This window comes from Silurus aristotelis (genome assembly GCF_946808225.1).
Source record: "Silurus aristotelis genome assembly, chromosome: 4".
Classification (NCBI taxonomy): Eukaryota; Metazoa; Chordata; class Actinopteri; order Siluriformes; family Siluridae; genus Silurus; species Silurus aristotelis.
Genome location: NC_139577.1, coordinates 25,529,536 through 25,556,842, shown reverse-complemented (window position 1 = coordinate 25,556,842; position 27,307 = coordinate 25,529,536). Strand labels below are relative to the sequence as shown.

General features: G+C 37.2%; 1 protein-coding gene across 7 annotated transcripts in view; it reads right to left on the bottom strand.

The window, feature by feature from the left end:
- khdrbs2 (KH domain containing, RNA binding, signal transduction associated 2) overlaps positions 1 to 27,307 on the bottom strand; it is a 243,009-nt gene that overhangs the window by 171,058 nt on the left and 44,644 nt on the right. For all 7 annotated transcript variants that reach the window (XM_083538517.1, XM_083538518.1, XM_083538520.1 and 4 more), the window contains exons 4-6: positions 19,099 to 19,245; positions 8,977 to 9,104; positions 3,068 to 3,266 (exon numbers count right to left, since the gene is read on the bottom strand). In XM_083538517.1, coding sequence (XP_083394643.1) covers positions 3,068 to 3,266; positions 8,977 to 9,104; positions 19,099 to 19,245 — 474 coding nt within the window. The remainder of the gene's footprint in view (positions 1 to 3,067; positions 3,267 to 8,976; positions 9,105 to 19,098; positions 19,246 to 27,307) is intronic.

The window sequence follows — 27,307 nt, the reverse complement described above, 5'->3', positions numbered from 1 at the left end:
ACCAATAACAAATCCCACATTTACATAATGGCACTTGACCCTTCAACTTAGTCACAATTATTTTTTGTTCATTTTGGGAAAGCAACATTTGCGGCTGGAATAAAGTCAACGGTAGAGAGTGAAAACATGCAGGTTTTGACAAATATAATAAGTGTAATATTAATTGTGCACAAACTCTGAAAGACTACCCTCCCTTTGCCAAGAGCATTCTCTCTTATAGCTGCTAACAAAAAAACACACTGGCACTCATTGCACAGCACATAAAACAGCTAAAAAGTGATCTATTTCACATCATGTCTGCTTGTATTTGAACCAGGAGGCGGGTAAACTTTATTGATTTTTTTTAAATGATATGAAATGAAGTCAATGTTTGTTGCTGAACAAATTGTATTTTACTCTACTGGAATCTGCAGCACTAAGATTCTAATCACCCCAGCCACTTAATCTCAAAGAGCTCATTAGATCTCATTTAATTTATTTTAATATTATTCCAGTATCATTCAGGGTCTATATGATGCAGCCACTGAATCTTTATTCTACTGCGTTAAGACATTTTAGGAAATACTAATGATGTTTTACAATTTCATAAAGTAACATATTAGAACATTGCAGAAAGGGCTTTTGTCTTGAGGAAATCAGTGTAAAGGGATGAGCAGGAAGCTCTGATAAAGGGAAAGGTGGTGGTGGATGGGTAGTGTTGTAAAAATATGTTCTGGGCAAACCTCTCATTCCCTAATGCTCTGATATCTGCAGGGACTCGTACCTGCATTCCAATAGGACCAATTACTGGCAAAAGAATGTCCACACTTTTTGGCCTATCCAGCAGTACAGAGGAGCTCCAGCAGAACTCAATTCATTGCGGTAATGAGCTTTTGCTCGTACAATTTCCCACCGACAGCCCAATCTGCGTCGCACAGCACACACAACACTTTGCATAAGGCTAAAGCTTTGCGGAGATCAATGCCATGATTTATTGCTTTTTTTTTCATTAAGCTGGGGTTTGCTCTTTTCTTGGCTGAAATTTTTCAAATTAACGCCGAGCACCCGTGACAGCAAAGAGCCGCAAAGTGTGCATTTCATTTCTGGATACAAAAGTACGAAGAAACATGTCTGATTTTTAGAGTTCTTTGTTCCTTTCTTTGGAATCCATGGATTTGGCACTAGCACTATTTACATGACACAACTTCTTGCTCTGGAGATAACGGTAATACTGTAACTGCACTCTTTAAAAAATGATCTTTGTGGTGTGTGGTTCGTGGTTTTAGAGTATGAATGGCAGCCACAATAAGTAAAAGGTGAAATGGCCAGCTTCTTGTGTTTTCTTTCAGGCTGTCTGTGTGCTTTGGCACCACAGATTCCCTCAACCTTTGCTAAATAGAAAGGCCACTTCTGTAACTTTTTTCCATTTACCAGTGTGGATTCGAGTTATCACGACTTTAACTCCTGTGCGAACACATCATGCTTTTGTTTGGTGTCAGAAAGACCACTAATGTAGCTCTAACATTCTGTATGGCTGTAAAGACTAGAATTTTAAATGCTGTGTTATATCGCTAGAATTAATCAGCTTTAATAGGAAATCATTCAAAATGAGGGTCACTTGGAAATGCCAATAAAGAGACAAGACTAAGAGCGTATCTGTATTTTGATAGATGGCATACGGTCTTAACACATCACCATGTGCACCACATCTAAAAATAATAGTTATGAATCACTGGTGTCAGTGTCATGTGTAGTAGGCGTGTAATGCAATGTTTAGCTCTATCTGTTTAGATATCTGAATATTTGGCAATCATTGAAATGCAGGATTTATTTTAAAAGTCTGCTTAATTTCTATAAGACATAAGGACATATAAGATATTTCTGGTCTCATTCCTCAATCTGCATTTTTTATACAGTAAAACCTCAATTTTTTTTTTGTTTTATATTTTTATTTCACTAGAAATCTTGAAAAATGTCTTCCAAGAAAATCAGTGATGGTGCTGTGAAAACGAAAGTAAATAGAATTACCATTGAAACCACGAAGGTTACGAGCGTGATGCGCGTCTTACACTCGCAATCAACCACTACCACATGGGTAAGTGTTAAATTAAGTGTACATTACGGTAATTTGCAATGTATTTGTTTGTTAAAATAGGCTACAAATACTTTTTAAGTGCAAAAATAAGCGTTCGAAGATCTCGGAACGGATTAAATCACTTTTACATTCATTCTTATGGGGAAAATTAGTTTGAATGTACGAGCAAATGGACCTACGAGTAATTTTTAAGAACAAATTATGCTCGCTGTACACTTTTTTATCCCTGGTGTCAGGATAAAACCAAAGGAAATCATGTTTTTTCAGTCTTTTTTGCATCACTTTCCAAGTAAGCCCAGCTCCTTTAATAGTCAATTTAAAATTTAACTTGAACACATTTTTTTATTCTTTAGCTAAAAGTGAGTATGCCCTAAGTGATAACAGCTGTATGTTGTGTAACCATGCAAAGCCACATCCTATTCATCATGTTGATTTTTCTGTTTGCTTAACCATACAAATTTGTGCATCTTGTATTAGAGCAGTTCAAATAAAACAAAAACCTACTTTTGTGAGATACTGTAAATGCTTGATCCTGTACTTTATTTTTACTGTTGCTATATACATCGACCAGGCATAACTTTATGGCCATAGATCAGGCATAACATTATGACCACCTGCCTAATATTGTGTTGTCTCCCCTTTTGCTTCCAAAACAAATCTGACCCGTTGAGCAATAACAGCATTTATTTCTTCAGCAATTTGAGCAACAGCAGCTTATCTGTTCGGTCCCTAGCTGCATCAATGAGCCTTCACCACCCATGATCCCCGTATCAACAAGCTAGTGACCCTGATCTGGCAGTTCACACACATACCGTTTTATGTAATGTAAATAACAATTAGATTATTTATTCAATAATCTACTTGTTATGTACATTACATAAAACGTAATGTTTAAATGGTGTTGTTGAAGCTTTAAAAGCAATGTAAAAAAAAAAAAAAAGAAAAAGAGAGAGAGAGAAAAAATAGATTCAGGGAGAAACTGGTCTTACTCACATAGTCATCGTAGGTTTTGTGTGTGGCCTGCAGCAGTGGTGCTCTGTATCCAGGAGTCCCTGCTGTTCCTCTGGTTCGTGGTGCTGAAACACCTCTAGTTAGCATGGTGGTGGGCAGGGATGCACGTGTTCCCACAGTTCCCCTGGGGACTACGGCTCCTCGGCCAGGTGGTGGAGGTGGCACTGCTCCGCCTCGACCCCTGTGGAGGAAGACATAGAAATGGGAATGCACATGACTATAACGGTGTGTTTCGTAAAGAAAAAAAAACGATTGACAGTGGTTCTGCTAAAATCAAGGCTACTGAAAGCATTGTTATATAACTGCTTTAACAGGCTTCCCTGCTGAAATCTAAAATGAGTGCTGCACTACATTTTCGCTTGCATCCAAAAACTCCACAAATAATGCTGGTCTTGAGATCGTGTTCTCAAGTATATAAAAGGAATATTTTACGTACAACATGACAAAGAAGGAATGTTTATAAAGTTCACTGATAGTGGAACAGTCAAACATTAAAAACGGAGAGAACTCAGTGACGTTAACTAAGTAGTTTGTCAAATAGATGCGTCAGTGCTGCAGTTAAGGAAGCTATTAAATCAGACATCTCTGGCCTTTTCTGATGCATCAGCTACTTTTCAAGGATGAAAACTTTCATGAGATTCTCATCGAGAACTTATATACAGTCAGCGCTTGTCACCACCTCCCGGATCCAATATGTTGAATTTAGGGACACCCTTAAAAGTCACACAATCTGCTGAACCAAACTTGCCTCACACTCTTGTATAAAAACTGTGCTTACTGAATAACTTACAGTAGTTTGGTAGACTTTTTTTTACGAGATTCACATACAGTATTTTTTTAACACGCTCCATCTGAGTTGTCATTGATATGCATTGCATTTATCTTAGTTTTAAAAAATCTGCAAAAGAAATGTGAACAAATCCATCAACTTAAATCCTAACTATGAAGTTTGTCATGTAATGCATGGACAGCACTCTGGAGAGGTAAATGCAAGTGCTGGGTAAGAACGTTTACTGAAAGAAATAGTAGATAGATCTGAAACAGCAGGCAGAATCACAACGTACAACAGATAATGGGTTGGGGAGTTAAAAAACAGCATAAACAAGGCAAAACTAGAACAATAAACAAGACAACTAAAGCTAGATCAAAACCAGAAACCACTGACAGAAAACCGAGCACATTACTTAACTGAAAAATCTCGGTGTATATATACAGACATAAGTCAAACAAAGTAGAGAAAGCTATAAGTGGAAAAACATGAACACAAGGACCAATGATGAGACGTACATGAACCAAAACAAACAAATGTGGCACTGAAAAAAAAAGACATGAATGCATGAATAATCTCTGACAATGTAATTTGTAAGTTACAGATCAGCTCTATTTTGGACTTAATAAAAGAATCTAGAAGGAGGTTAATGATCCTCAACAACCTCCTTTGTTTCCCATAACGCACCATGGTATACAAATATCGCCACCAAAAACATTAAATATTGTTTATTCAATTTATACAAAAAAGGTGAACAAATCGAAAATTGTAATCCAAGTAAACCCCAAGTTTAGACGAGGTGCAAACGACTTAGCAGAAGACAAATCCAATAAATCAAAAACAAAAACAAACAGAAAACAAAAACTATAGTAGGAAACAATTGACTAAAGGCTTGGTAAGTCAGTATTAGAAACTCTGAGTGTTACTGTGCAAAGGGCTGGTTAACCTGAGACTTCTTAAATAAAGTACGGTGTGACTGCTTACAGGTGTGTGAGTAATAAACAGATGTGGATAATTAAAAATCAGGTGAATGTAAGCATGACAGAGACTGTTGCTGGGAAGTGTAGGCTGGCAGCATTCTTTGTATGCTATGAGTGGTTCTGAAAAACAAATTTCTTGAAAGTTGTTAAGGATTTTTTTTTAAAGATAACAGGAACTAACTTGTTTCACAGACAAACCACAACAATGTTAGCTTAAATGTTAGCTTTAAAAAGGATATCTTTAGATATCCATATTTAAATACAGCGTGACTCATGCCCCCTGCGTCATCATTTATTTATATTTTTCTTTTCAAAAGCTTTTATTTTTAATACAGACTGACAATATTTACGATATATAGGATGAACAGAAAACCCCACTCTGATTATCTGTAACAGTCTCAAGGTCATTCAGCTTTTACACTCCACACATTCTGCAACATAATTGGCTAAAATGATGCTGCGGCCTTCAGGTGACGAGGGAAAGAACCTTGTTTTTCCTCACAATCTTTTATAAAAATAAGTAATGAGTATGTAAAGTAAAGTTTACTATAAAATTGTATCGGCTATTTGTTTTTTTAAAATGAAACTACAGCCTAAAACTTAATTCTTCATTGTAGACAATACCATCTTATAGATTGATATGCATATTAAGCTTATGCTTATGATTAAGGTTACTGTTAGTTGTGTACCTTTTTTCAGAAATATTAATCAGAATATAACACAATACAATAAATTTTTTGGTGCTTAACACATCTGCCTGAATATCACATGCTGTACAGTTTTCTAAGTTGAATCTTGCTAAAGATTCTTAGTTACTCTAAGGGATAGACTGGGCTATTTATATATATACTCCCAATAAAATGTATTTCATTTCTATGTTGTAACCCTAGAAAATGGGCCAACTCAGGGGTGTTTGTAAATACTTATGAGAAAATACAAAATACTATGACCTATAAGGAATCCAGGGCATGACATTTTTACCAGATCACTGTGATCATTAATAAGTGAAGGGGGCCTGTTTTCAGCAATTGCTGGCTTGTATGTTAGCATCAGTTTTAAAAAGGTTTATTTATTTATTTATTTTTGAAGTTGGATTTCTTTCTTTGAATAAGGGACTGACCTTCAGACACCGTTGAGTCTATTTGAGTAGGTGTACCGGAACATCTTTTGATCGTGGATATACAATAGAGTTGTTTTTTTATTGAATATGTCTGCTTCATTTCCACCTTTATTTGCTCTGTTTGTACGTTCTAACAACAGCTCGGAGCAGACACTCATAATTGAAGACTCAATACAGCAAAATAACAATTTCCCATGCCATATTTAAGGCTAAGGCTTTACACTGAGTTGACAGTTTATCAGGTTTTCGATAGATGTATCTAATAAACATTATATGTTTTTATGGATTCTGTAGTGATGTCTTGGATGGTTTCTTTTGAGAAAGGAAACAACACAGTACAAAGATTCACTGTTGGTAATACAATATATTTCAGTTACCTTCTGTGTGACTGCTATAATAGATAGTAATAAATAAATAAAAAGCTTGTAGTGTTTGTTCTATAACATGATACTAATTTTAATTAAAAAAAGGGAATTTTGATAAAAGATTTAAGGTTGAGAAAATTCATGTCATAAAAATGTGAGCATGTTCATGTATATTTATTTTCTGATTGACGGTCTACTATCTATGAGGATCTCAGATGTTGAGTTATTTTTTGAGTTGCTTAGTAGATCCTGGTTCCAAACCCTTAAATGACTGTAGAAGACTGTAGAAACGACATTATTTATAATCTTACATTCCGGTGCTCTTGTTAGTTTTTTACTCTCCGGTGTTTTGTGTTGTTTTAAAGATTTATAATCAAACTCTTAATGTCACTCAAATGAGGATGGGTTCCCCTTTTGAGTCTGGTTTCTCTCAAGGTTTCTTCCTCATAACATCTAAGGGATTTTTGATCATTGCCTCATCAGGGATAAACACACATCGCTCACCTAACCCTTAAAATCTGTAAATCTGCTTTGAGACAATGTCCGTTGTGAAAAGCGCTATAAAAATAAACTTAATTCAATTCAATTCATTTTTATTTGTATAGCGCTTTTAACAATGAACATTGTCTCAAAGCAGCTTTACACAGATAATGTGGTTATAAAAAATGAATATGTTCTTTGTAAGTTTAAGTTTGTCCATGATGAGCAAGCCGGTGGCGACTGTGGCAAGGAAAACTCCCCGAGATGGCATAAGGAAGAATGTTGCATTGTACAGTGATGGTGATCAGAAGCAAACTGTAGTCCTGAGTCAATGTAGCAGACTGTTGACATTAACTACAGTCCAAATCCATCCTCCAAGCTCCTGTTCTTACTCTGGAATTTCATGGAACCACCCAAGGCGTTGATGAGAAACCGTCCCCGAGTGGCCTCCAAATAAAGAGAACACTAAACTTGACTAAACTGAAACTTGACACTAAAAGAATACATGGCATTGTTTCATATTTGACAGACTGGCCATTCGTAAGCCCTTGCTATCTTATAACACTTCCTGAATTACTTGCATATTAATATTTATAATAAATGTGATATCAATTAAGACCCAGGACCTATTTTTTATTTATTCTTTTTTGAAAGAATAATTATTTAACATTGTTTTCCACATTACCAATGTTGTCAGCTAGATTATATATAGAATAGCTTTTATTTGTCAAACATACATTACAGCACAGTAAAAGTCTTTCTTTGCATATCCCAGCTTGTTCAGAACCTACCTGGTGATGGTGCTATAATGAGATTTAGCCCTTGTATCATCTCTGCCTGCAATGAACAATGCAGCAGTGTTTTAGCTCTCTCAATTACTTATCTCTACATTCTACTTAAACAGATTAGCTTCCAAAGATTCGTCTTTCATGCTAAGACCGCCGAAAGGGTCATTACACTCGTCTCTAACTAGCCGAGATCTATTCTCAACAGTAATTCAGCACAACTGCTTTGTATTGCTGAATTGCAATTCTTGAACTTTGAGTTCACTACTTGAATCGAATTAGAACAGTGAAGCCTGGTAATTATTCTTTATGTTTAAAATTATTACAATTTCTTTCTTGTATTAAATATTGTCACACACTCTGTTGCTCATGCTAGCTCTCACTCTCTGTTTTGTATTGTTTTATGATTTTATAATCACACTCTTGATATAACCCAAATGAGGATGGGTTCTCCTTTTGAGTCTGGTTGCTCTCAAGGTTTCTTCCTCATAACATCTAAGAAGTTTTTCCTTGGCAAGTGTTTCCTTTCCACAGTCAGTCTGGGCTGCTCATCAGAAATAAACACACACAATTCATTTTAATTCTTAAGTATTGTAAAGCTGCTTTGAGACATTCAATGAGACAATGTTCATTGTGAAAAATGCTATAGATATAAACTTGAACTTGTGGCAGTAATAGCAGCATATGACATCAGCATTGACAGACAACCATCAGCTTTAACTAACTAATTAGCAATACCTTACTAATATTACCTTTATCCTTTATCTATATTCCAGTAAAGCAAATTTCTCTCTGATGTAGCATATCTACAGCATGAACAGAAGAATGACTATAAAGCAGACTAATGGTTCGTGTATACTACAGGGAAGTAAAGCAGTCTACCAACAACAGAGCTGCATTTTGGATCCATTACCACCTGAGGTAGTGCAAGCTGTCACTCTGTCAAGGGAATCCTGCTTCTTCGGAAAGCTATTACAAGCCAGGGCAAGTGTGGAACATATGAAATATAAATTAAGACAGAGAACATATTTGACGTATGAATAATGTATTATAATAAGCTTAAGATGTGTTTGATGAGGGCCAACTAAACTTTTATCTGATAACCTCATCGAGTCACTTTGAGCCAGAGGTGCTTAGAGCACATCATAACCAAGCACAACAGATGTCTCATCCAGGAAAACTGGCTCTACTTCACTGGTTTTACATTTCAGTATGTTTCCAAATCGTTTCCTAGGGGATAAATAAGATGTCAGTGCTGGTCTATGTATTTCCATTTATTTAACTAAATGAGATTTATTCAGCTCTTGTGATGACTTCCATCTCCAGAACATCTAAAGGTTTTGCATCTTAGGCCGTAGAATGCACGATTGTAAATAATGGACTGGTCTGTACCGTGTGGCAGCTGTGGAGGCGAGCCGTATGCCACGTCCTCGGACACTCCTTCCTCTGCTTGGGTCATCAGAGCCATTTAGGTACGACAGCTCACGCAACTGCTCTTGCCTGATCTCATCATTGTAATCCTGAGGAAAGAGGAAGAAAAATAGTGTTGAACCAGGTCACTAAACCTTAAAATTTCAGCTACTAACACAAAATCCTAATTCAATAGCTATGCAATATTTGGGATGCTGTGTGATATAAAATAAATGTGAATAACAACAGATGCCAATGATTTAAATATATAACATGTATAAACCCACGTTAACAGTTTTCTCATAATTATGACAAGAAATTTATGTTGTGATCACAAGAAAACAAGTCTTGTTATGTCGAGATCACGAGAAAATTCATTTGTTTGTCTTTGTTTTTGTTTGTGATCTTCGAGCCCTCAGGCAGCACTGTTTTAAAAACAGGTATAAACAATAATTCAAATCCCTGTGTTGTTTTAAAAAACCTCTAGAAATCACTGTCTGTGAACACAGTTCCCCGTCTCATCTACAAATGCAGGTTAAAGCTCTATCATGCAAAGAAGAAGCCACATGTGAACATGATCCAGGAACACTGCCATCATCTCTGGTCCATTTGTGTTTTGTGGTCAGACAAATAAAAAATTAGAATTATGTTTGTTTGTTATCAGTGCTTAGTTCAATAACCTGTATAGGAAAAGGCAGCATCAATGGTGAAAGGTATAAAGGTTTTAGTCCATTCAGACAGTGTCTTTTTCAGCAAGACAATGCTAAACCACATACAGTAGTATGAGAGTCCATAATTGAACTGGCCTGCTTGCAGTCCAGACCTATCACCAAGTAAAAACATTTACTTTTTCATGAAACAAAAAATATCACAAAGAAGACCCAAAGAAAAGTTAAGATGCTAGACTCGTGTATCAGAGACAAATTGGACAACATTCCTTTTCAAAAACTCCAGCAACTGGTCTCCGCAGTTCCCAGACATAAACAATATGAACTGTTTTTGAAAGAAGAGGGGATGCTTAAGGCTATCAAATCAAAAATTATCTTAATTTTTTCCCATCAAATTGTACATTTTTCCAGTTTAAACATGATATATCTTTTCTATATTCTTTCGTCAATAAACTTTGGGTTTATGAAATTTGTAAAACATTGCATTCAGTTTTTATTTACATTTAACACAGTGTTCCAACAAAAAAAAAAAATCATTATTACATTATTACAACACATTGTTAATCTATCTATATATACATACATATATATATATATATATATATATATATATATATATATATATATATATAGTTATTAGTTTAGTAGGGTTTTTTTGTCTGTACTTTACGCAAGTATTTCCGTTTGGGAAGACTTTCACTTTAACTTCACTACATTTCAAAGTCAGATATCTTACTTTTTACTCAACTAGATTTAGCAAAATCAGCCGTTCCTTTTTATTTATGAGTGGATAAAAATTTAACTGGTCAATCACACAGCAACCAATCAGGGTAGAGCACACACTCTGTTTTAAACTTGTTTTGATTGGCGCTTGGCAGTGGCAGATTTGGGTGAAATGGCCAGCCGCCCAGAGCATCTTGCTGGTGGGTGGCACCGCGGGGTCCACACACACAAAAAATTATATTAATTTAATTTTTTTTTTTATTACTCATTTGCACGGTTGCATTAATTATTATATCGGGACTCTGGTGGAGGGTAACGTCATTTCATTAAGGAGAGCTTAATCCAACTTAATCCAATTTAGATGACAAAAAAAAAGCAATATTTAGAATAAAGAGGCAAGAAGTAGGTGGGGGAACATGCAAAAGCTATAGATGAGGGGAAACCTGCAAAAGCTAAAAAGGTGTGTATGCAGCTCTATCACTCATCTCGTTATGAGGATAGTGAAGGATAATGTATTTAATAAAAGACTAGCTGTACAGCACTTACAATACAGGTTATGCTGTGTTGCCGCACAGAGCAACAATATTTCTTTTAGCTACATTATAAGTTATAGTGTGTAGTTTATCATAATGTGTAGCAACAAAACAATTCCAACATAACTAGTCTAGTTGGATTGTAGTTAAACAGCACTTATTGATTTACTGTAATTTCCGGACTATAAAGCGCACCCTTATATAAGCCCACTGAATTTAACAAATATTTTTATTTTTAACATAAATAAGCCACACCTGTCTATAAGCCGCAGGTGTCTACTCTAATGAACTTTACACAGGCTTTAACGAAAGACACGTTACACACGGTGTAACGGGTCAAATATGTTGCGCTTCTATTAGGAGCATAGCAGTATTTTGGGAATTTTCCGGTATTACTGCATGTGTGGAGAACGAAGATTATGTCCTTACTATTTTCTGATGCTCATTTCTAAGTTTCTTTGACTAACCCATAACGCTGTTGCCAAGAAAAATAAAAAAGCACGAGTTTTGGAAACCTGTCTGTGTTTATATGATTTCTGTTGCAACTGGAGTTTTAGTGAGCTCTCCCTTCACCCAGACTCAACGCATTACAACAGCTTGTTACTAAAACAGTAGCCGACCAAGAAAGCCATTGTTCACTGTCTTCCTCCTTCCTTTCACAACTACAGTGGTACCTTGACCTACGAGTGCATTAATGTACGAGTTTTCCGAGGTACGAGCGGTCACTCTGTCGATTTTTTTGCTTTGTTACGCGAGCAAAAAATTAAGGTACGAGCTCGAGACACCGCTGCTAGATAGCGAAGCGAAGCCAGAAGCGAAGATTGTGACGAAAATTAAGATAAGCAAAGAAGAAAAAGTACAAATGTTAAAGTTTAGGGATACGTAGTGTACAGAAGTGATAGTAAAAAACGAGTTTTCCCTCTGCCTCCGCTTATCGCCTCTAACCCCCCTCCACACACACACACACACACACACACACACACACACACACACACACACACACCATGCAGCTCAGAACACAGGTGAGGTGCGTTTTTTCGTTTCTGTTCGGAAATATCATTGGTCTAATGTTATGGGGTTCAGTTTTTTAGCTTGAAGTTTGTGAAACCGGGAAAAACCCAGGAAAAATCCATAAATTAGCCGCTTCGTTGTTTAAGCCGCGGGGTTCAAAACGTGGGAAAAAGTAGCGGCTCATAGTCCGAAAAATAAGGTAGTTACCTTTAGCTGAGGTTTTCTGTGATTGTACTAAAGGTCCTGTACTGAGTTCAGTAAGGGAGATTCTCCAGTGCAGCTTTAAAGGCTCATATTATAAGTATATATAAGTTGTATGCATCTTATGGCTACAATTAGCCAAGGAGTTCTTGGTTCTTGAGAGTTTGACAAATTGTGCACAATGACGTGTATATAATTGTTCAATAAATGAATTTAGGGTGGTCTTTCTACATGAAAGCGAGCTCTCAAAAATGCATCTATATCTGTGGACTGCTCTGAGAATATGTTCTTACTCATCCAGTTATGGTAGCTGAAGCAGAGAGGAGCTTTTTAAAGCTGCACTAATCAATGCAGGAAATGTTGGGTCATGGCGTGCTTCACCCTAGGGGGCGTCATTCAAGCTACAACCACCATTGCTGGTCGGTTGTATCTGCTTATCACAAACATACAATTCAGAGTCAATTCAACACCAAGCACCCTGGCCTTATCTGCATGATTTTTTGAAGTCATTGAAATAAAGGTTCATGAGTTCATGATTATTTATTAGCTATTAATCAGTGTTTGATTCACACTTCGTCCACCACTATGCACCACTATATAACTATATGCACCACTATATAATGTATATAATGTATATTATTGGAGTAAAGCAATAGCTGCCATTTGGAAAGCAATGCAAATTTCATGACATAAAGAGAAAATGAAAACGGATCAGAGGTCAAAACACAATGTATGCTTTGACATAAAAATAAACATGAACCTTTTATTTAGACAAAACAGACGATAACATAGCAAGAAACAAAAACAGAGAGATGGCTTATTAACTCCGCTTCACACCAGCTATCAGTGTATTGTATTGTGAAAGAATACCAGCACTTCCTGCATTTATAAAGTCCCCCCTCACCCATCTGATTGAACATGACAGGGCCCTGAATCACAAGGCCGATTACAGCATGGATAGCTCTTATTTTATTATCTTGTCAGTGCCACAGGCAGATAAATGGATCCTCATTTCCACCAGCCACTTATTCCCCTTCCTGTTTTGTCGTAGCAGCTGGGTTCAGGAAAATATTAGAAATGGCACGGAGACAAGATTGGCCCTTTTAATCACGATCGAGTCAACAATCAATAAAGAGTCAGCTCTGAACTGAGACACTGTCCTTATATCCAAATTGTTTTTAGTCACTTCTTTTGTTTTCTGTTTGTTTTGTAAATGTTTGGAAGCATGTTTAAACACAACCTGTTAATTTAGACTTAAATTATATATTCTATATTTACCAAAAATTGATTATATTTAGACTGTAACACCTACATTTCACAATTTTTACACAATAGAATGAAATGGAAATGCTTTTAATTTAGAATAAGAGGAAGCTGAGTAAAGACTGGCACTAAGTTAAACATATACATCAGTGTTTGAGGAACTATAATGAAAAGTAATTTGCTTCATTTGGCTTAGTTTGATTAGACTGATTGGTTCTTACCACAATAGGGGAACAGGTAAACTTTCTAATTGTAAGATGGCTCTTACCATTATAGCTCATACCATTACTTAATGTATAGCTAATTATACCACAGATATGAATATATTTTCTAAAACAGCATGTCTCTGACAGCAGATCTGGATGTAAATCAAACAGCAGGTTTACATAATGTTTTCGTTCATCATTCGTTATTGTTTAAATAATAACCACTCTTTTACAAAGACTTGTATGCCAGATGCTTTACATAACCTAAGACTATTAAACAACATAATTAAAAATGTGGTTATTTAACAAAAAAAAAAGAAGTGGATAATTGATCTATAATAGGGAAGAGTTTTAGGGTATCAGCCATGATGGAACCCTTTTTTAACTTCAAGTTACAGAAAAACAAATTCTAGATTTTCAGTTCTAGTTTACAGTCCACTCTTCTTTGAAGACTTTCCACTAGAGTGTGAAGTGTGGCTGTGGAAATGTGTGCTCATTCAGTTACAAAAGCATTCAGGCAGTTATGCTGGATGAGAAAGAATGCCCGGAATGCAGTCAATGTTCCATTTTATCCTAAAGGTGTTCACTGGGGTTGAGGTTGGTGCTTCATGGAGCTTGCAATGTGCACAGTGACAGTGCCATCTCGGAACATGTTTAAAACAATCTTGGTTAGAGTGAAAGAAAAAGTTTATACTTGAATGGGATGTTCATAAAGCACACACGGGTGTGATGTCCAGATGTCCACAAACTATTGGTCATCATGTGTACTTGTGATTTCCATGTTCAGTTCCATTTCATACATTTGCATTTACATTTAGCACATAAAACTTATCCACAAAAGTGCTTTGAAGTCTTCAATCAGTCTATCATTGATTAAATCAACACTGATTCACTACTAGTTGTGAACATCAGCCTAAAGCTCTGTTGAGGGAATTATAGCACATAAAGACAGAAAACAAACAGGGAAAATAAGTGCTTGTTGAAGTGTTTCAGGAAGAGATAGGTCATTTGAAGATGTTTGGACAGCTAACTTCATTCCACCACCTCAGTGCCAGAACAGAACAGAAAAGAGCCTTGATGTATACCTACCCTATACCCAGAGAGAAGGTGGGACCAGTCAAGCAGTGCTAGAAGGTTTGAGAGATAGATGGTACAGTGCATATTAGTACTTTGCTCATTCCCTGTTTTGTGAGTTGGACTAAAGCAAAACTATAAAGCTTCTAGGGCAAAGGCAATGAGGACTGGATTGAGACCCAGTGATTAATGTCTAGAACCTGCTGCTATAATGCAACAGCCTGAAAAATAGAAAGAATAGCTTTGAGCAAAATGACACTGCCTGCTGTATCATGCTGGCTTCTTAAACAAGCTACTCAAAAGCCATTGACATTCTCAGAACATCCACTTCTATGAAGAGACTCGCACGTCTGCTTGAAATTTGCCAACTAGTGGCACGAATCCCAGCTCTCAGCCCTGCTCTTCATCCAACCAGGCAAACGAAGAAGCACCACTCACATCAATATTCTGAAGCCAAGAAAAGCCATTCTCAGAATCATTCCAGCCCACAACTTCAACATGAATATACATATACACTACAAAGTCTTATCGTTGTTTGGCCATAAAAACAGTGAATTGTTAATCAGTATAAAATAATACATGATGGAAAACCGAAAGCATTTTTCCTGCAATTCCACGATTGGGAAAGTTAAAACAGAACCTCATATAGGAATTCTATTTTGATTTCTGTAAGGTGGAAATTCTATAGTGAAGATCAACTAATAATTAATAGTTTTACAAATATTACATAATTGTTATATACAGCACATTAATCTAAGTAAGGAATAAAACATTGTGAGTAAGCTGGTATCGAAAAATAATAAAAGACACAGTGGTGTGGTGCAGCAAAGCATGAAGTGAATTTGATTATTTTTCTATAACAACCCCAATTCCCCATCATGTACCATAGCAATTTCAACACTCCCTATTATTTATTATAATTTGCACTGTGTTCATTTTAGCTGTTTAATGTCCATGAATCAGGTCAGTTCATGTTATCACTAAGCAGCACCAGTCTCTCTGTTTCTCTGCCTTGACAATTATTAAGACAAAGAAATGCAGTGTGTCATGTAGCAGAGAATTCCTGCTGTCAGAAAACGTATAGCTTTACGTCTGACTGTAACAGGGCATGGACACTGATAAATGTTTTTGTAAAACTTCAACATATCAATTATTATGCATTTTTTTAATACATTTTTTGTAAAGAGTCTGCCATTAAAGTCCCTGTGTTACAATAGAAACAATAATGTATTAGAAGGTTTGCGTTGAGTTCCTTGTATCTGGTTTCCATGTATCTCCTTTTATAAGTCTAAACTAATGTCTAATTCTGGTCTAAATCTTATCTTGTTATGATATACTTCTTAGCCATTGGTATTGAACCCCAATATTAAATAATGGTGAGCAATTAATCTTTTTGAACTGAACATTGCCAACAAGCATGTCTACTGCCACTGCTAACAATGCTATCAGGGAATATTACTATACTTTCATGGTCTATTTCTCGTTCCCACATCTCTACTCATCTCCTCACTAATTAATGCCTCACAGTCGATAATGCGACTGTGGCGTATGACTCTCACCTGATAGAAATGCAGCAGATGGCAGTGCAGTGCATTGCCGATGCCTTACGGGTGGTAAACAAGTGTTGCCTGTGGTTATACTGACTGAGTTATCATACACAGCACTCGTGTGCATTCAGTAGAACCCAGAAACTGCTAATGGGCCAGATGCTATGAAACAGTTACAAACAAAGCTACCATTTATTCTAACTATTAGAGATACCTTTAATATTCATGTTATGCATTCGTCTTCACTAACTGCTTCATTTTTGTCAGGGTTGAGGCAGATCTGGCACTTATCCCTTTTTGCTAAAATTATATTTAGATTAGAAGCTATGCACACACAAACAGACATACACGCACACACACACCTTCGTGAAGCCAATGTAGAAAATTTAGTTCTTGGACAGTGGGAGGTAACGCAAATCAACATGCAGGTGGCCATGCAAGAATAAGCCCAACTCAGGGCAAACCGGGTACCCAGAAACATCGGCAGAAAAAAATTATATTGCACTCACAACCTTTATTCATCCTTTGATGATTGTCTGGTCATATTTGAACTAAATACAAACTAACCTTGACTGAATGTAGATCTTTTTACGTTCAATGAATATGTTCCAGTCAGTTGAATCAAGTGACCATTTAACTGATTGAAGAAATAAATAAATAACTGAGCAGTACTGCTTTGTATCTTGGCTCACATTAAAACACTGTCATGTGCTGCTGATTCTAGGTCTATGTTTTAGGTCCTGTCTCAACACCTGTGTCTTATTAGACTCTGGCTAATGTCTGTGCATATGCTCTTTTTTTGTTTGTTCCTCCCAAGCATCTGCAGTTAACACTTTTTTCCTGAATGTTTTGTTCTGACCAGGCTTTCCTTTGTGTTTCAAACCTTACCTCATTGCTTAGTTTCTGATTATAGACTACATGGGTTTAACAGTGTCTTTCATTGCTTTGCCCGTCAGTATGGACTCTACTCTAATAAACCTCACACTAACTTATGTCCTCACAGAGCACATACATTCAACCTTTTTTATCTTTAAAACTTCAGTTCAAACACTAGAGGCTTTCACGTATTAATGCTTAGCAGCTAATTGAATTTGCAAATGTATCACAAGAACAAGCTCAATCTGAAAATGAGTCACATTATATTGTGCCATGCTTCAGAATTATGGACACCTATGGGAAAGATGGGGTTGAAATGGTTATACCAAACAGTATATAAGTAGCTTCATCTCTTAGAGGTAAATGTAAGAGGAGTCTAATTTTAAATATAGACAAATAAGTACTGTCAAATAATACTGTCAATTATTGTGCAAACTATTAGGACTGAGGGTTTTTCCAGAAACATCCAGATGTTCAGTTGAATAAAGGAAAATAAATTTTTAGGAATGTATTCTACTCTAGCCAGATTCATTATAAATCATTTGCCCTAAATATGCAGTAGATATTGTAATTTTACATTTTAAACAGTATATTCTGTCCAATTTATGACGGACAATATACTTTTGTCTTTTTTTAATGTGCTCTCCATTTTCCTCATGTGGAAGAATATATACAGGAGCTTATGTGTCACCCCATAATCCTTCCCTGATGTAACAGGAAGTAGTGGATGACTGCTTTAAAAGTTCATTATTACATTATATATCATTTTAGTAAAATATAAATAAGCACAAGTGTTAAATTTTTGCCAACAGATTTTCTACAGGGTGCCAATGTGCTCTTTTTAAAAAGAATAAATTTACTTAAATTACATGTTAGATTTCTCATATTTCCATTGTGAGATTAAGATAATTAACACTTATTTTTAGATTCATAACACATTTTTTTCATATCCACATCCAGTTTACCAAGCATGCCAGTAATTCTGGAGCTGCTTATACATTCCTTTAATATTGTGACAAAGATAAATATCTTTATTTATTTTATTTTTTTAAAAGGCTCTTCTGTGTCTTTGCCCTGTCAAGTCTTTTTGCCTCAGAAAATCATTCATGCCTTTGAAATGTTTTTCCCCGTCCACTGTGGGGTCTAAGCAAGATTAATAGACAAAGCCTTGTGGCTAGTACAGAAGTTCTTCAAAGTGAGAGCCATGTTCCAAAGGCTGAGGGTGTGGCTTTGGGCATGATGGGTGAAATAGCATTAACGCCTCTTCAAATGCATCCCACCTGCTCTACCACAGCCACAGTCCCACAGTGCAGACTACAAATACAGTATATTACAGCAGGAACATTAATTATTAGTTGGCAAATGCTTTAGGGTTGAAAAAAAAAAAAAACACAGCAGGACTTTTTCCCCCACCTATATCGCTGAGCTTATTAACATCGGGATTCATACTGCTCCTTGCTGGAGCTGTAGATTGAAAAATGCTGAGAGAAGCTTTTGAATCCATGCCTAACTCCTGCAGTCTATGAAAACATATTACAAAGCAAATATGCAGCCTCAGTGTAATAGGAACAGTTATTTTTTGTCATCAGCGTTAGTCTGAAAATTGCATACTTTACATAACAGCACTGGAACACCAGAATAAAGCAATATTGCATAGCGTCATACTATATTCAAGAGCATTATTATTATTATTATTATTATTATTATTATTATTATTATTATTATTATTATTATTATTATTATTATTATTATTATTATTATTATTATTATTATTATTATTATTATTATTATTATTATTATATCATCATTAAAGTTGTATGTAGTTCTGCTATTAAATGCATGTTTACGATCCAAACCACCTATTTTCCTTTAATGAGCATGGAGGAAGAAGTGTTTCATCTACAGCTGGATAGTTACTCAGAAGGAAAAAAATGGTGCTCATGTACAGCACGGATAGCCGTTTAGGAATTAAAAGGAAATGAATCGTCCTGAATGAACTTACAGGAACCAGGAATTTTTTTATTTCCTCCAAGGCATGGCTCATGCGGGAATACGCCTCTCCGGGTGGTGCGAAGACTTCAATTAAAACATGGAGATCGTTGTTCAAGTGGGCGTACTTGGCCTCTCCACTTTTCCTCAGCTCTTCTTCCTGCAAGGGAGAAATTTAGTGTTTTTAGTTTTGTCTGGTCTTTATTAGGATGAAATCAAACACGAAAGCATTATTGAACTTAAAAAAGTAATGTGCTCTGCATAGATACAAACACACAAATGCTGTGTTAACTGGAGGGTTTTATTGTCACCCTGGCACTGGTAAGCAGTCAGATATGAAGTTTGTAGGACAAAGAAAGTCCACATGCATATACCACTGTTATCTTATTAATCTTTAGTGAGTGTCTGGTAAGGGATGAACTAAATGTAAACAAAATTTGGTATGAAATTCATTATAGCTAATATCATGGAGAGCATATGAATAATTAAATAATAGATGTAGCTATATTTATTAGGGCTATAAAGATTGAACATTCTGGATCAATGCATCAATTTAAAACGCAACCATATCGTCACAATATCGAAATGTCGCATTCAGAATCACCTTTATATGGTATCATTATTGTATAACATGCACTTTTACATATAATGTCTCATTTCTTGCAACACACTTTTGTTTTTATTTCACTTTTGTTTTTTCTCTAATATTTTATATTCCATACTGATGAATGGTAAAGCGAAATTTGGTTTCTGTGTTCTCATATTTAGTGAAACAGGAAGTCAAAATCATGGATAAAGAATGATTTAAACACTTAAGTGTGCTTTTCATGGAAACATACTGTACTTACACTTTACAGAATTTATGCAGGTGACAAATGTGTTTTTATTTTTATTTTTTTATTACAATCATCTTCATCAAAATGTATATTATGCTTTAATCTGAGATTCGTCTACTTTTTTCAACAAAAAAAATTTCAGCCCGAATGCATGATACCGTAAACATATCCATACACATACACTGATATTAAGACTCATCTGGACATTTAAATAATTATATTGTGCACAATATACATTGAGAGCTGTTCAACAGAATCCAATGTAGCCACCCCTCAGATTAATTTTCCGCTTTGGGATAAAACAGGGGAGAAAATGAGGACTTCTCTGAGAGGCATTCAGTTTCCTGATTCCATTTGATTGCTGAAGGTCATCTGTAACCATTCTTCAGAAAACGTGTAATTAACGCAGCCTACATTACCACCGCCCGTTGATTAATTTTTGCCTGTAGCTTGTGCTCCAAGTCTGAAGAGCTCTTTTAGAGAAGGCATTCATAGACACTCGATCAGTCATGCAGACTCTTCATTTCTGATTAGTGCTAACTAATAGTTGCTGCAACACTAGTACAATGTCACTGACCCAATCACATCGTATGTGCCTTTGAATGAAGGTCAGAAGACAATCTTGATATTTTGATTAATTCCTATTTCTAATCCTATTAATTTCCTTTGTGTGTGTGTGTGTGTGTGTGTGTGTGTGTGTGTGTGTGTGTGTTTGTGCGTGAAAGAGAGAGAGATAGAGAGAGAGAGAGAGAGAGAGAGAGAGAGAGAGAGAGAGAGAGTGAAAGAGAGAAATTGTTGATATATACAGTATTGTGAATAATATGAAAAAATTTTATATTTGTTTTTATTTCCTGTCTCATCCAAGACAGAAGGACTTTCAGTGAGATTACATTTCACTCTCTCAAGTCTGAAAGCTTTAAATTTCCTTTTATGTCAAATCGAAAGCAAATGCAACATTGCTCATTGTTTTAAGAACTGATTCAGTCTTTCAAAAGGTACCGAAGTAAGTCAAAGTGCACCAGAACCCTCTAGAAATATGACATAATGACAAGTCTTTGCTTTTTTTTGTATGTTTATTCTTAGTGAGAAAAAAAGGTGTACATGGTGTACTGACAGCTACATTTTTATGTAACCTAGTTTCTGTCTGGTGGTATAAAAAGATCTGTAAAATACTCCTCTCGGTGAGGTTTCCTGCACACATATAAAAATAACGATAGACTTTTGTTCGCTTGATAATGTTTAAAGCCTAACTTAGATCCACAGAAGATATTACAGTGTGGTTCAGGGAAGCCTGATTGAAATTAGAAACTTCAAGAGAAATACTAAAGAAGCGTGTAAATCAGTCATTGTGCACCTTCTTAAAGAGAGTAATCTTCTTCTTCTTCTTTCGGCTGCTCCCATTAGGGGTCGCCACAGCGGATCATCCGTCTCCATACCACCCTGTCCTCTATATCTGCCTCTTTTACACCAACTACCTGCATGTCTTCCCTCACCACATCCATGAACCTCCTCCTTGGCCTTCCTCTTTTCCTCCTACCTGGTGGCTCCATCTTCAGCATTTTTCTACCAATATAATTCATGTCCCTTCTCTGCACATGTCCAAACCATCTCAATCTCGCCTCCCTCACCTTGTCACCAAAACATCCTACATGTGCTGTCCCTCTAATAAACTCATTTCTAATCTTGTCCATCCTCGTCACTCCCAACGAAAACCTCAACATCTTCAGCTCTGCTACCTCCAGCTCCACCTCCTGTTTTTTACTCAATGCCACTGTCTCTAATCCATACAACATAGCAGGTCTTACCACAGTCCTATAAACTTTCCCTTTCATTCTTGCAGATACTCTTCTATCACAAATCACTCCTGTCACTCTTCTCCACCCACTCCACCCTGCCTGCACTCTTTTCTTTACTTCCCTAACACACTCTCCATTACTTTGCACTGTTGACCCCAGGTACCTGAACTCCTCCACCTTCTCCACCTCTTCTTCCTGCAACCGCATCACTCCACTGCCCTCCCTCTCATTCACACACATGTACTCTGACTTACTCCTACTGACTTTCATTCCCCTTCTCTCCAGCGCATATCTCCACCTCTCCAGGCTCTTCTCAACCTGCTCTCTACTCTCATCACAAATCACAATATCATCTGCAAACATCATAGTCCAGGGAGACTCCTGTCTGACCTCGTCCGTCAACCTGTCCATCACCACTGCAAACAGGAAAGGGCTCAGGGCCGATCCTTGATGCAGTCCAACCTTCACCCTGAACCAGTCTGTCGTACCTACTGCACACTTTACTGCCGTCACACTGTCCTCATACATGTCCTGCACCACCCTCACATACTTCTCTGACACACCTGACTTCCTCATACAATACCACAACTCCTCTCTCGGCACCCTGTCGTACGCTTTCTCTAAATCCACAAATACACAATGCAGCTCCTTCTGTCCTTCTCTATACTTCTCCATCAACATCCCTCTCTATACTTCTCCATCAGCAAATAAGGCATCTGTGGTGCTCTTCCTCGGCATGAAACCATACTGTTGCTCACAGATGGTCACCTCTTCTCTCAGCCTGGCTTCCACTACTCTTTCCCATAACTTCATGGTGTGACTGATCAACTTAATTCCCCTGTAGTTACTGCAGGTCTGCGCATCTCCCTTATGCTTAAAGATCGGTACCAGCACACTCCTTCTCCATTCCTCAGGCATCCTCTCCCCTTCCAGAATCCTGTTAAACAATCTGGTTAAAAACTCCACTGCCATCTCTCCTAAACATCTCCACGCTTCTACCGGTATGTCATCTGGTCCAACCGACTTTCCATTCTTCATCCTCTTAATCGCTGCTCTCACTTCCTCCTTACTAATCCTATCTACATCCTGCTTCTCCAACTCCACATCCTCCAACCTTCTCTCTCTCTGATTTTCCTCATTCATCAGCTGCTCAAAATACTCCCTCCATCTTCTCAACACACTCTCCTCACTAGTCAACACATTTCCCTCTCCATCCTTTATTGCTCTAACTTGCAGTACATCCTTCCCAGCTCGGTCCCTCTGCTTGGCCAATCGGTATAAATCCTTTTCTCCTTCCTTAGTGTCCAACCTCTTATACAGTTCCTCATATGCCTTTTCCTTGGCTTTCGCCACATCCCTTTTAACCTGCTGCCGCATCTCCTTGTACTCCTGCCTACTCTTCTCATCACTCTGTCGATCCCACTTCTGTTTTGCCAATCTCTTTCCCCTAATGCTCTCCTGCACTTCCTCATTCCACCACCACGTCTCCTTGTCTTGCTTTCTATTTCCAGATGTCACACCAAGTACTTTTCTAGCTGCCTCCCTCATCACTCCTGCAGTAGTTGCCCAATCATCCGGCACCTCTTAACCACCACCAAGCCCCTGTCTGACCTCTTCCCTGAACCTCACACTACACTCTTCCTCCTTCAGTTTCCACCATCTTATTCTTCTTTCAAACCTTACTTTCCTCCTCTTCTTCTTCGCCTCCAAAACCATCCTACAGACCACCATCCGATGCTGTCTAGCTACACTGTCCCCCGCCAACACCTTACAGTCTCCAATCTCCTTCAGGTTGCATCTCCTACACAGAAGATAATCCAACTGTGTGCACCTCCTGTGCAAATCCAACTGTGTTGCATCTCCTCCACTCTTATACGTCACCCTATGATCCTCCTTCTTCTTAAAATACGTGTTCACCACTGCCATTTCCATCCTTTTAGCAAAATCTACCACCATCTGCCCTTCCACATTCCTCTCTTAAAACCATACCTACCCATCACCTCCTCATCACCTCTGTTCCCTTCACCTACATGCCCATTAAAGTCTGCCCCAATCACCAATCGTTCTTTCCTAGGTACACCATCTACCACTTCATCTAATTCACTCCAGAATCTTTCTTTCTCCTCCATCTCACAGCCAACTTGTGGAGCATAGGCACTGATGACATTTATCATCATCCCTTCAACTTCCACCTTCACGATCATCACCCTATCAGAAACTCTCTTCACCTCCACTACACTCTTACTGTACGCTTCCTTCAGAATCACCCCTACACCATTTCTCTTCCCATCCACACCATGATAAAACAGTTTAAACCCACCTCCAATGTTCCTGGCCTTACTCCCTTTCCACTTGGTCTCCTGAACACACAACACATCTACCTTTCTCCTCTCCATCATATCAGCTATCTCTCTCCCTTTACCCGTCATAGTACCAACATTTAAAGTACCAACCCGAACCTCTACTCTCCTACACTGCTCCTTTTTCTGCCGTCTCTGTAGACGCCTTCCTCCTCTCCTTCTCCTCCTTCGGCCAACAGTAGCCCAATTTCCACCGGTACCCTGTCGGCTAACGATACCTGTGGCGGTCGTTGTTAACCCGGGCCTCGACCGATCCGGTATGAAATTCTCATTTGTGATCCGCATATTTGATTTGGCACATGTTTTACGCTGGATGCCCTTCCTAACGCAACCCTCCCCATTTACCCGGGCTTGGGACCGGCACTAAGAGTACACTGGCTTGTGCCCCCCTAATGGCTGGGTTTTCTTAAAGAGAGTAATACGGAAGGTAAAACTGCACTCTTACGACTCTACTTATGAATTATGCATCTTGTTTTGACTAAAAATCTGTTTCTGTTGCAAAAAAAATTGCATCTCAGATGTTAATGAGCGAGTTCTGGCTCCTGTGTGTCTGTGTCACTCTCGCTGACAGACAGAAGATAAGAGTGATGATGCAAAAAGCCATATTTAATTTAGTTAAACCTTATTAAAGCAACAATCTGGATGTATTTAAGCTATATTTAATGTAAATGGAAATATCCTAACATAAAATTAGCTGCTAGATAAATAATAATCATGCCAGCATTATTATTATAATACAGCAGACAAGGGTTTTAATAAACAAAAACGTTTTGTCTCCCCAATACAAAGCCATAAACCCTGAGAGACAAGAGAAAACAAAGAATGAAGCAGCACCAAATAAACAGCCCACTTAATTACAGCCCATCACTGGGATGCCCTTTCAATGTCTTGCCTAAGAGTTGGTGAAATGGCACAAAAATTGTATCACATGGCATAATGCATCACAATATTAGTAAAATACAAAAAAAACAAGGTCAATCATAACTGTATTTAAAAAATATATATACCATATTTTCCGGACTATAAGCTGCTACTTTTTTCCCAAGCTTTGAACCCGCGTCTTAAACAAGGAAGCGTCTAATTTATGGATTTTTCCTGGGTTTTTCCAGGTTTCACAAACTTCAAGCCAAAAAACATTAGACCAATGAAATTGCTGAACAGGTCCAGGTGAACCAATGAAATTCTTTATATTAAATCGGTGGTGCGCATAAATATGGGTGATGTTTCTCTGATGTTTGACCTGCCGCTCACTCGGACTGTCTACAGGAAAGGCGAATCATTCGTCACGCTGAAAACAACCGGGAAAAAACGCACTTCACCTGTGTTCTGAGCTGCACGCCATCGGGAGAAAAGCTTCACCGATGGTGATTTTTAAAGACACGACGATGCCAAAAGATAAACTCCCGAGAGAAATTGTTGTGAAAGGAAGGAGGAAGACAGTGTGCTGTCTTTCGTTAAAGGCTGTGTAAAGTTTATTAGTTTCTGTGTAGACAAGGCTTATTTATGTTCAAAATTTAAATTTAAATAAAAAAAAATTCAGTGGGTGTGGCTTATATTTGGGTGCGTTTAATAGTCCTGAAATTATGGTATATATATATTTTTTAAATAAAGAAAATAAGCACTGAATAATATTGGTGTTGCATAAATTGTATACACAAATGACATTGTTATGTTTAAGACAGATTTATTTAAATTATACACAACATTTCAAACCTAATTTATTTTATATTAATAGTTCAAGTGAAGTGACTGAAACAAATCCATAAATAGGAAGATAAAAACAAGCCATTCAATTAAAACAAAAGAAATATAAAAGAAGAGAGCGGGAGGTATGTACTGGTATGATGTATAGTGTATGGGAGGTAAGGCACCGCAGTGTCTGAGGTGCATTACTGGAAGATTTAGAGCATGATTAAATCTTTGATTAAATTGTTTTCACTGTGTATATTTTTACACTGTATTCCACACTAGATAACACTACACTCAATAACCCTTGTACAATTAAGACAATATACTCATTTCTGTTTAAAGATGCCTGACCATTAAACCTGCTATTTGAAAATCCCATTTCAGATTTATTCTACTGTTTAGTTTATAATAACCTCTACTTCTACTGGAAAGGCTTTTCACTAGATTGTGTAGTGTGGCTGTGGGGATTTGTGTTCATTCAGCTACAAGAGCACTAGTAAGGTCAGGCACTGATGTCAAGTGAGGAGGCCTGGTACACAGTCAGTGTTAAAGTTCATCCCAAAGGTGTTTAGCGAGGTGAAGTTCAGGGCTCTGTGCAGGCATAAATATTTCTTCAACCTTGACAACCATGTCTTTATGAGCCTTGTAGGTTTGGGCATCTTAGTTTTAGTGAAGGGAAATTGTAATACACACACACACACACACACACACACACACACACACACACACACACACACACACACACACACACACAAGAACAAAACACTTGTTGCTTACTTTCTATTCTAAAATCTTATAAAAAATTAATCCTAACATTCCACCTGCTACTTGTTACTAATTCAGTTTTCATTTCTGAATCTTATTAAGTGCTATCATGTATCCTAGTCAAACAACGAATCAAGTAAAAACAATAGCTGCAATACAATATAAATAACAGTACTGGATATCTGATTGCAATATTGATATCATATCTTTCACTCCTGTCATAAATCCTGGCAAATGATTGTGCCAACATTGAGATTGAGCTGATGCTGTACAGATGATTGAGAACTATCCTTCACTGTCATAAGGTAATATAATCATTACAGTTTCCATCACCACTATATTATTCAGAAAACAAATGGAATGCAGAAAGACCTGAACAAAAGCCAATCAGGCCATTTTAAAGCTCCAAGCTTATTTCAAATGCAAATATATTCCTACTTAAATATTCGCTTGGTGCTGGTATGAACATGTCCAAACATGATATGCAATGACTTAATTTTGCACCTTTATCAGCATTCAGTCTTTTGCTGCCTGAATTTAAGTAAATGCACATACAAACAGTTATTATTGGGACCCTTTATAAAATACATACATCACCCTTTACATTAAAACCACTGAGTGATGAAGTGATTTTTATTGATTATCTTGTTAAGGTGCCACCTTTCAAGGAATATGATACATTATGCAGCAAGTGAACAGTCTATTCTCAAAGTTGATGTGTAGGAAGCAGGAAAAATGGGCAAGATTAAGGATCTAAACCACTTCAGCATGGACCG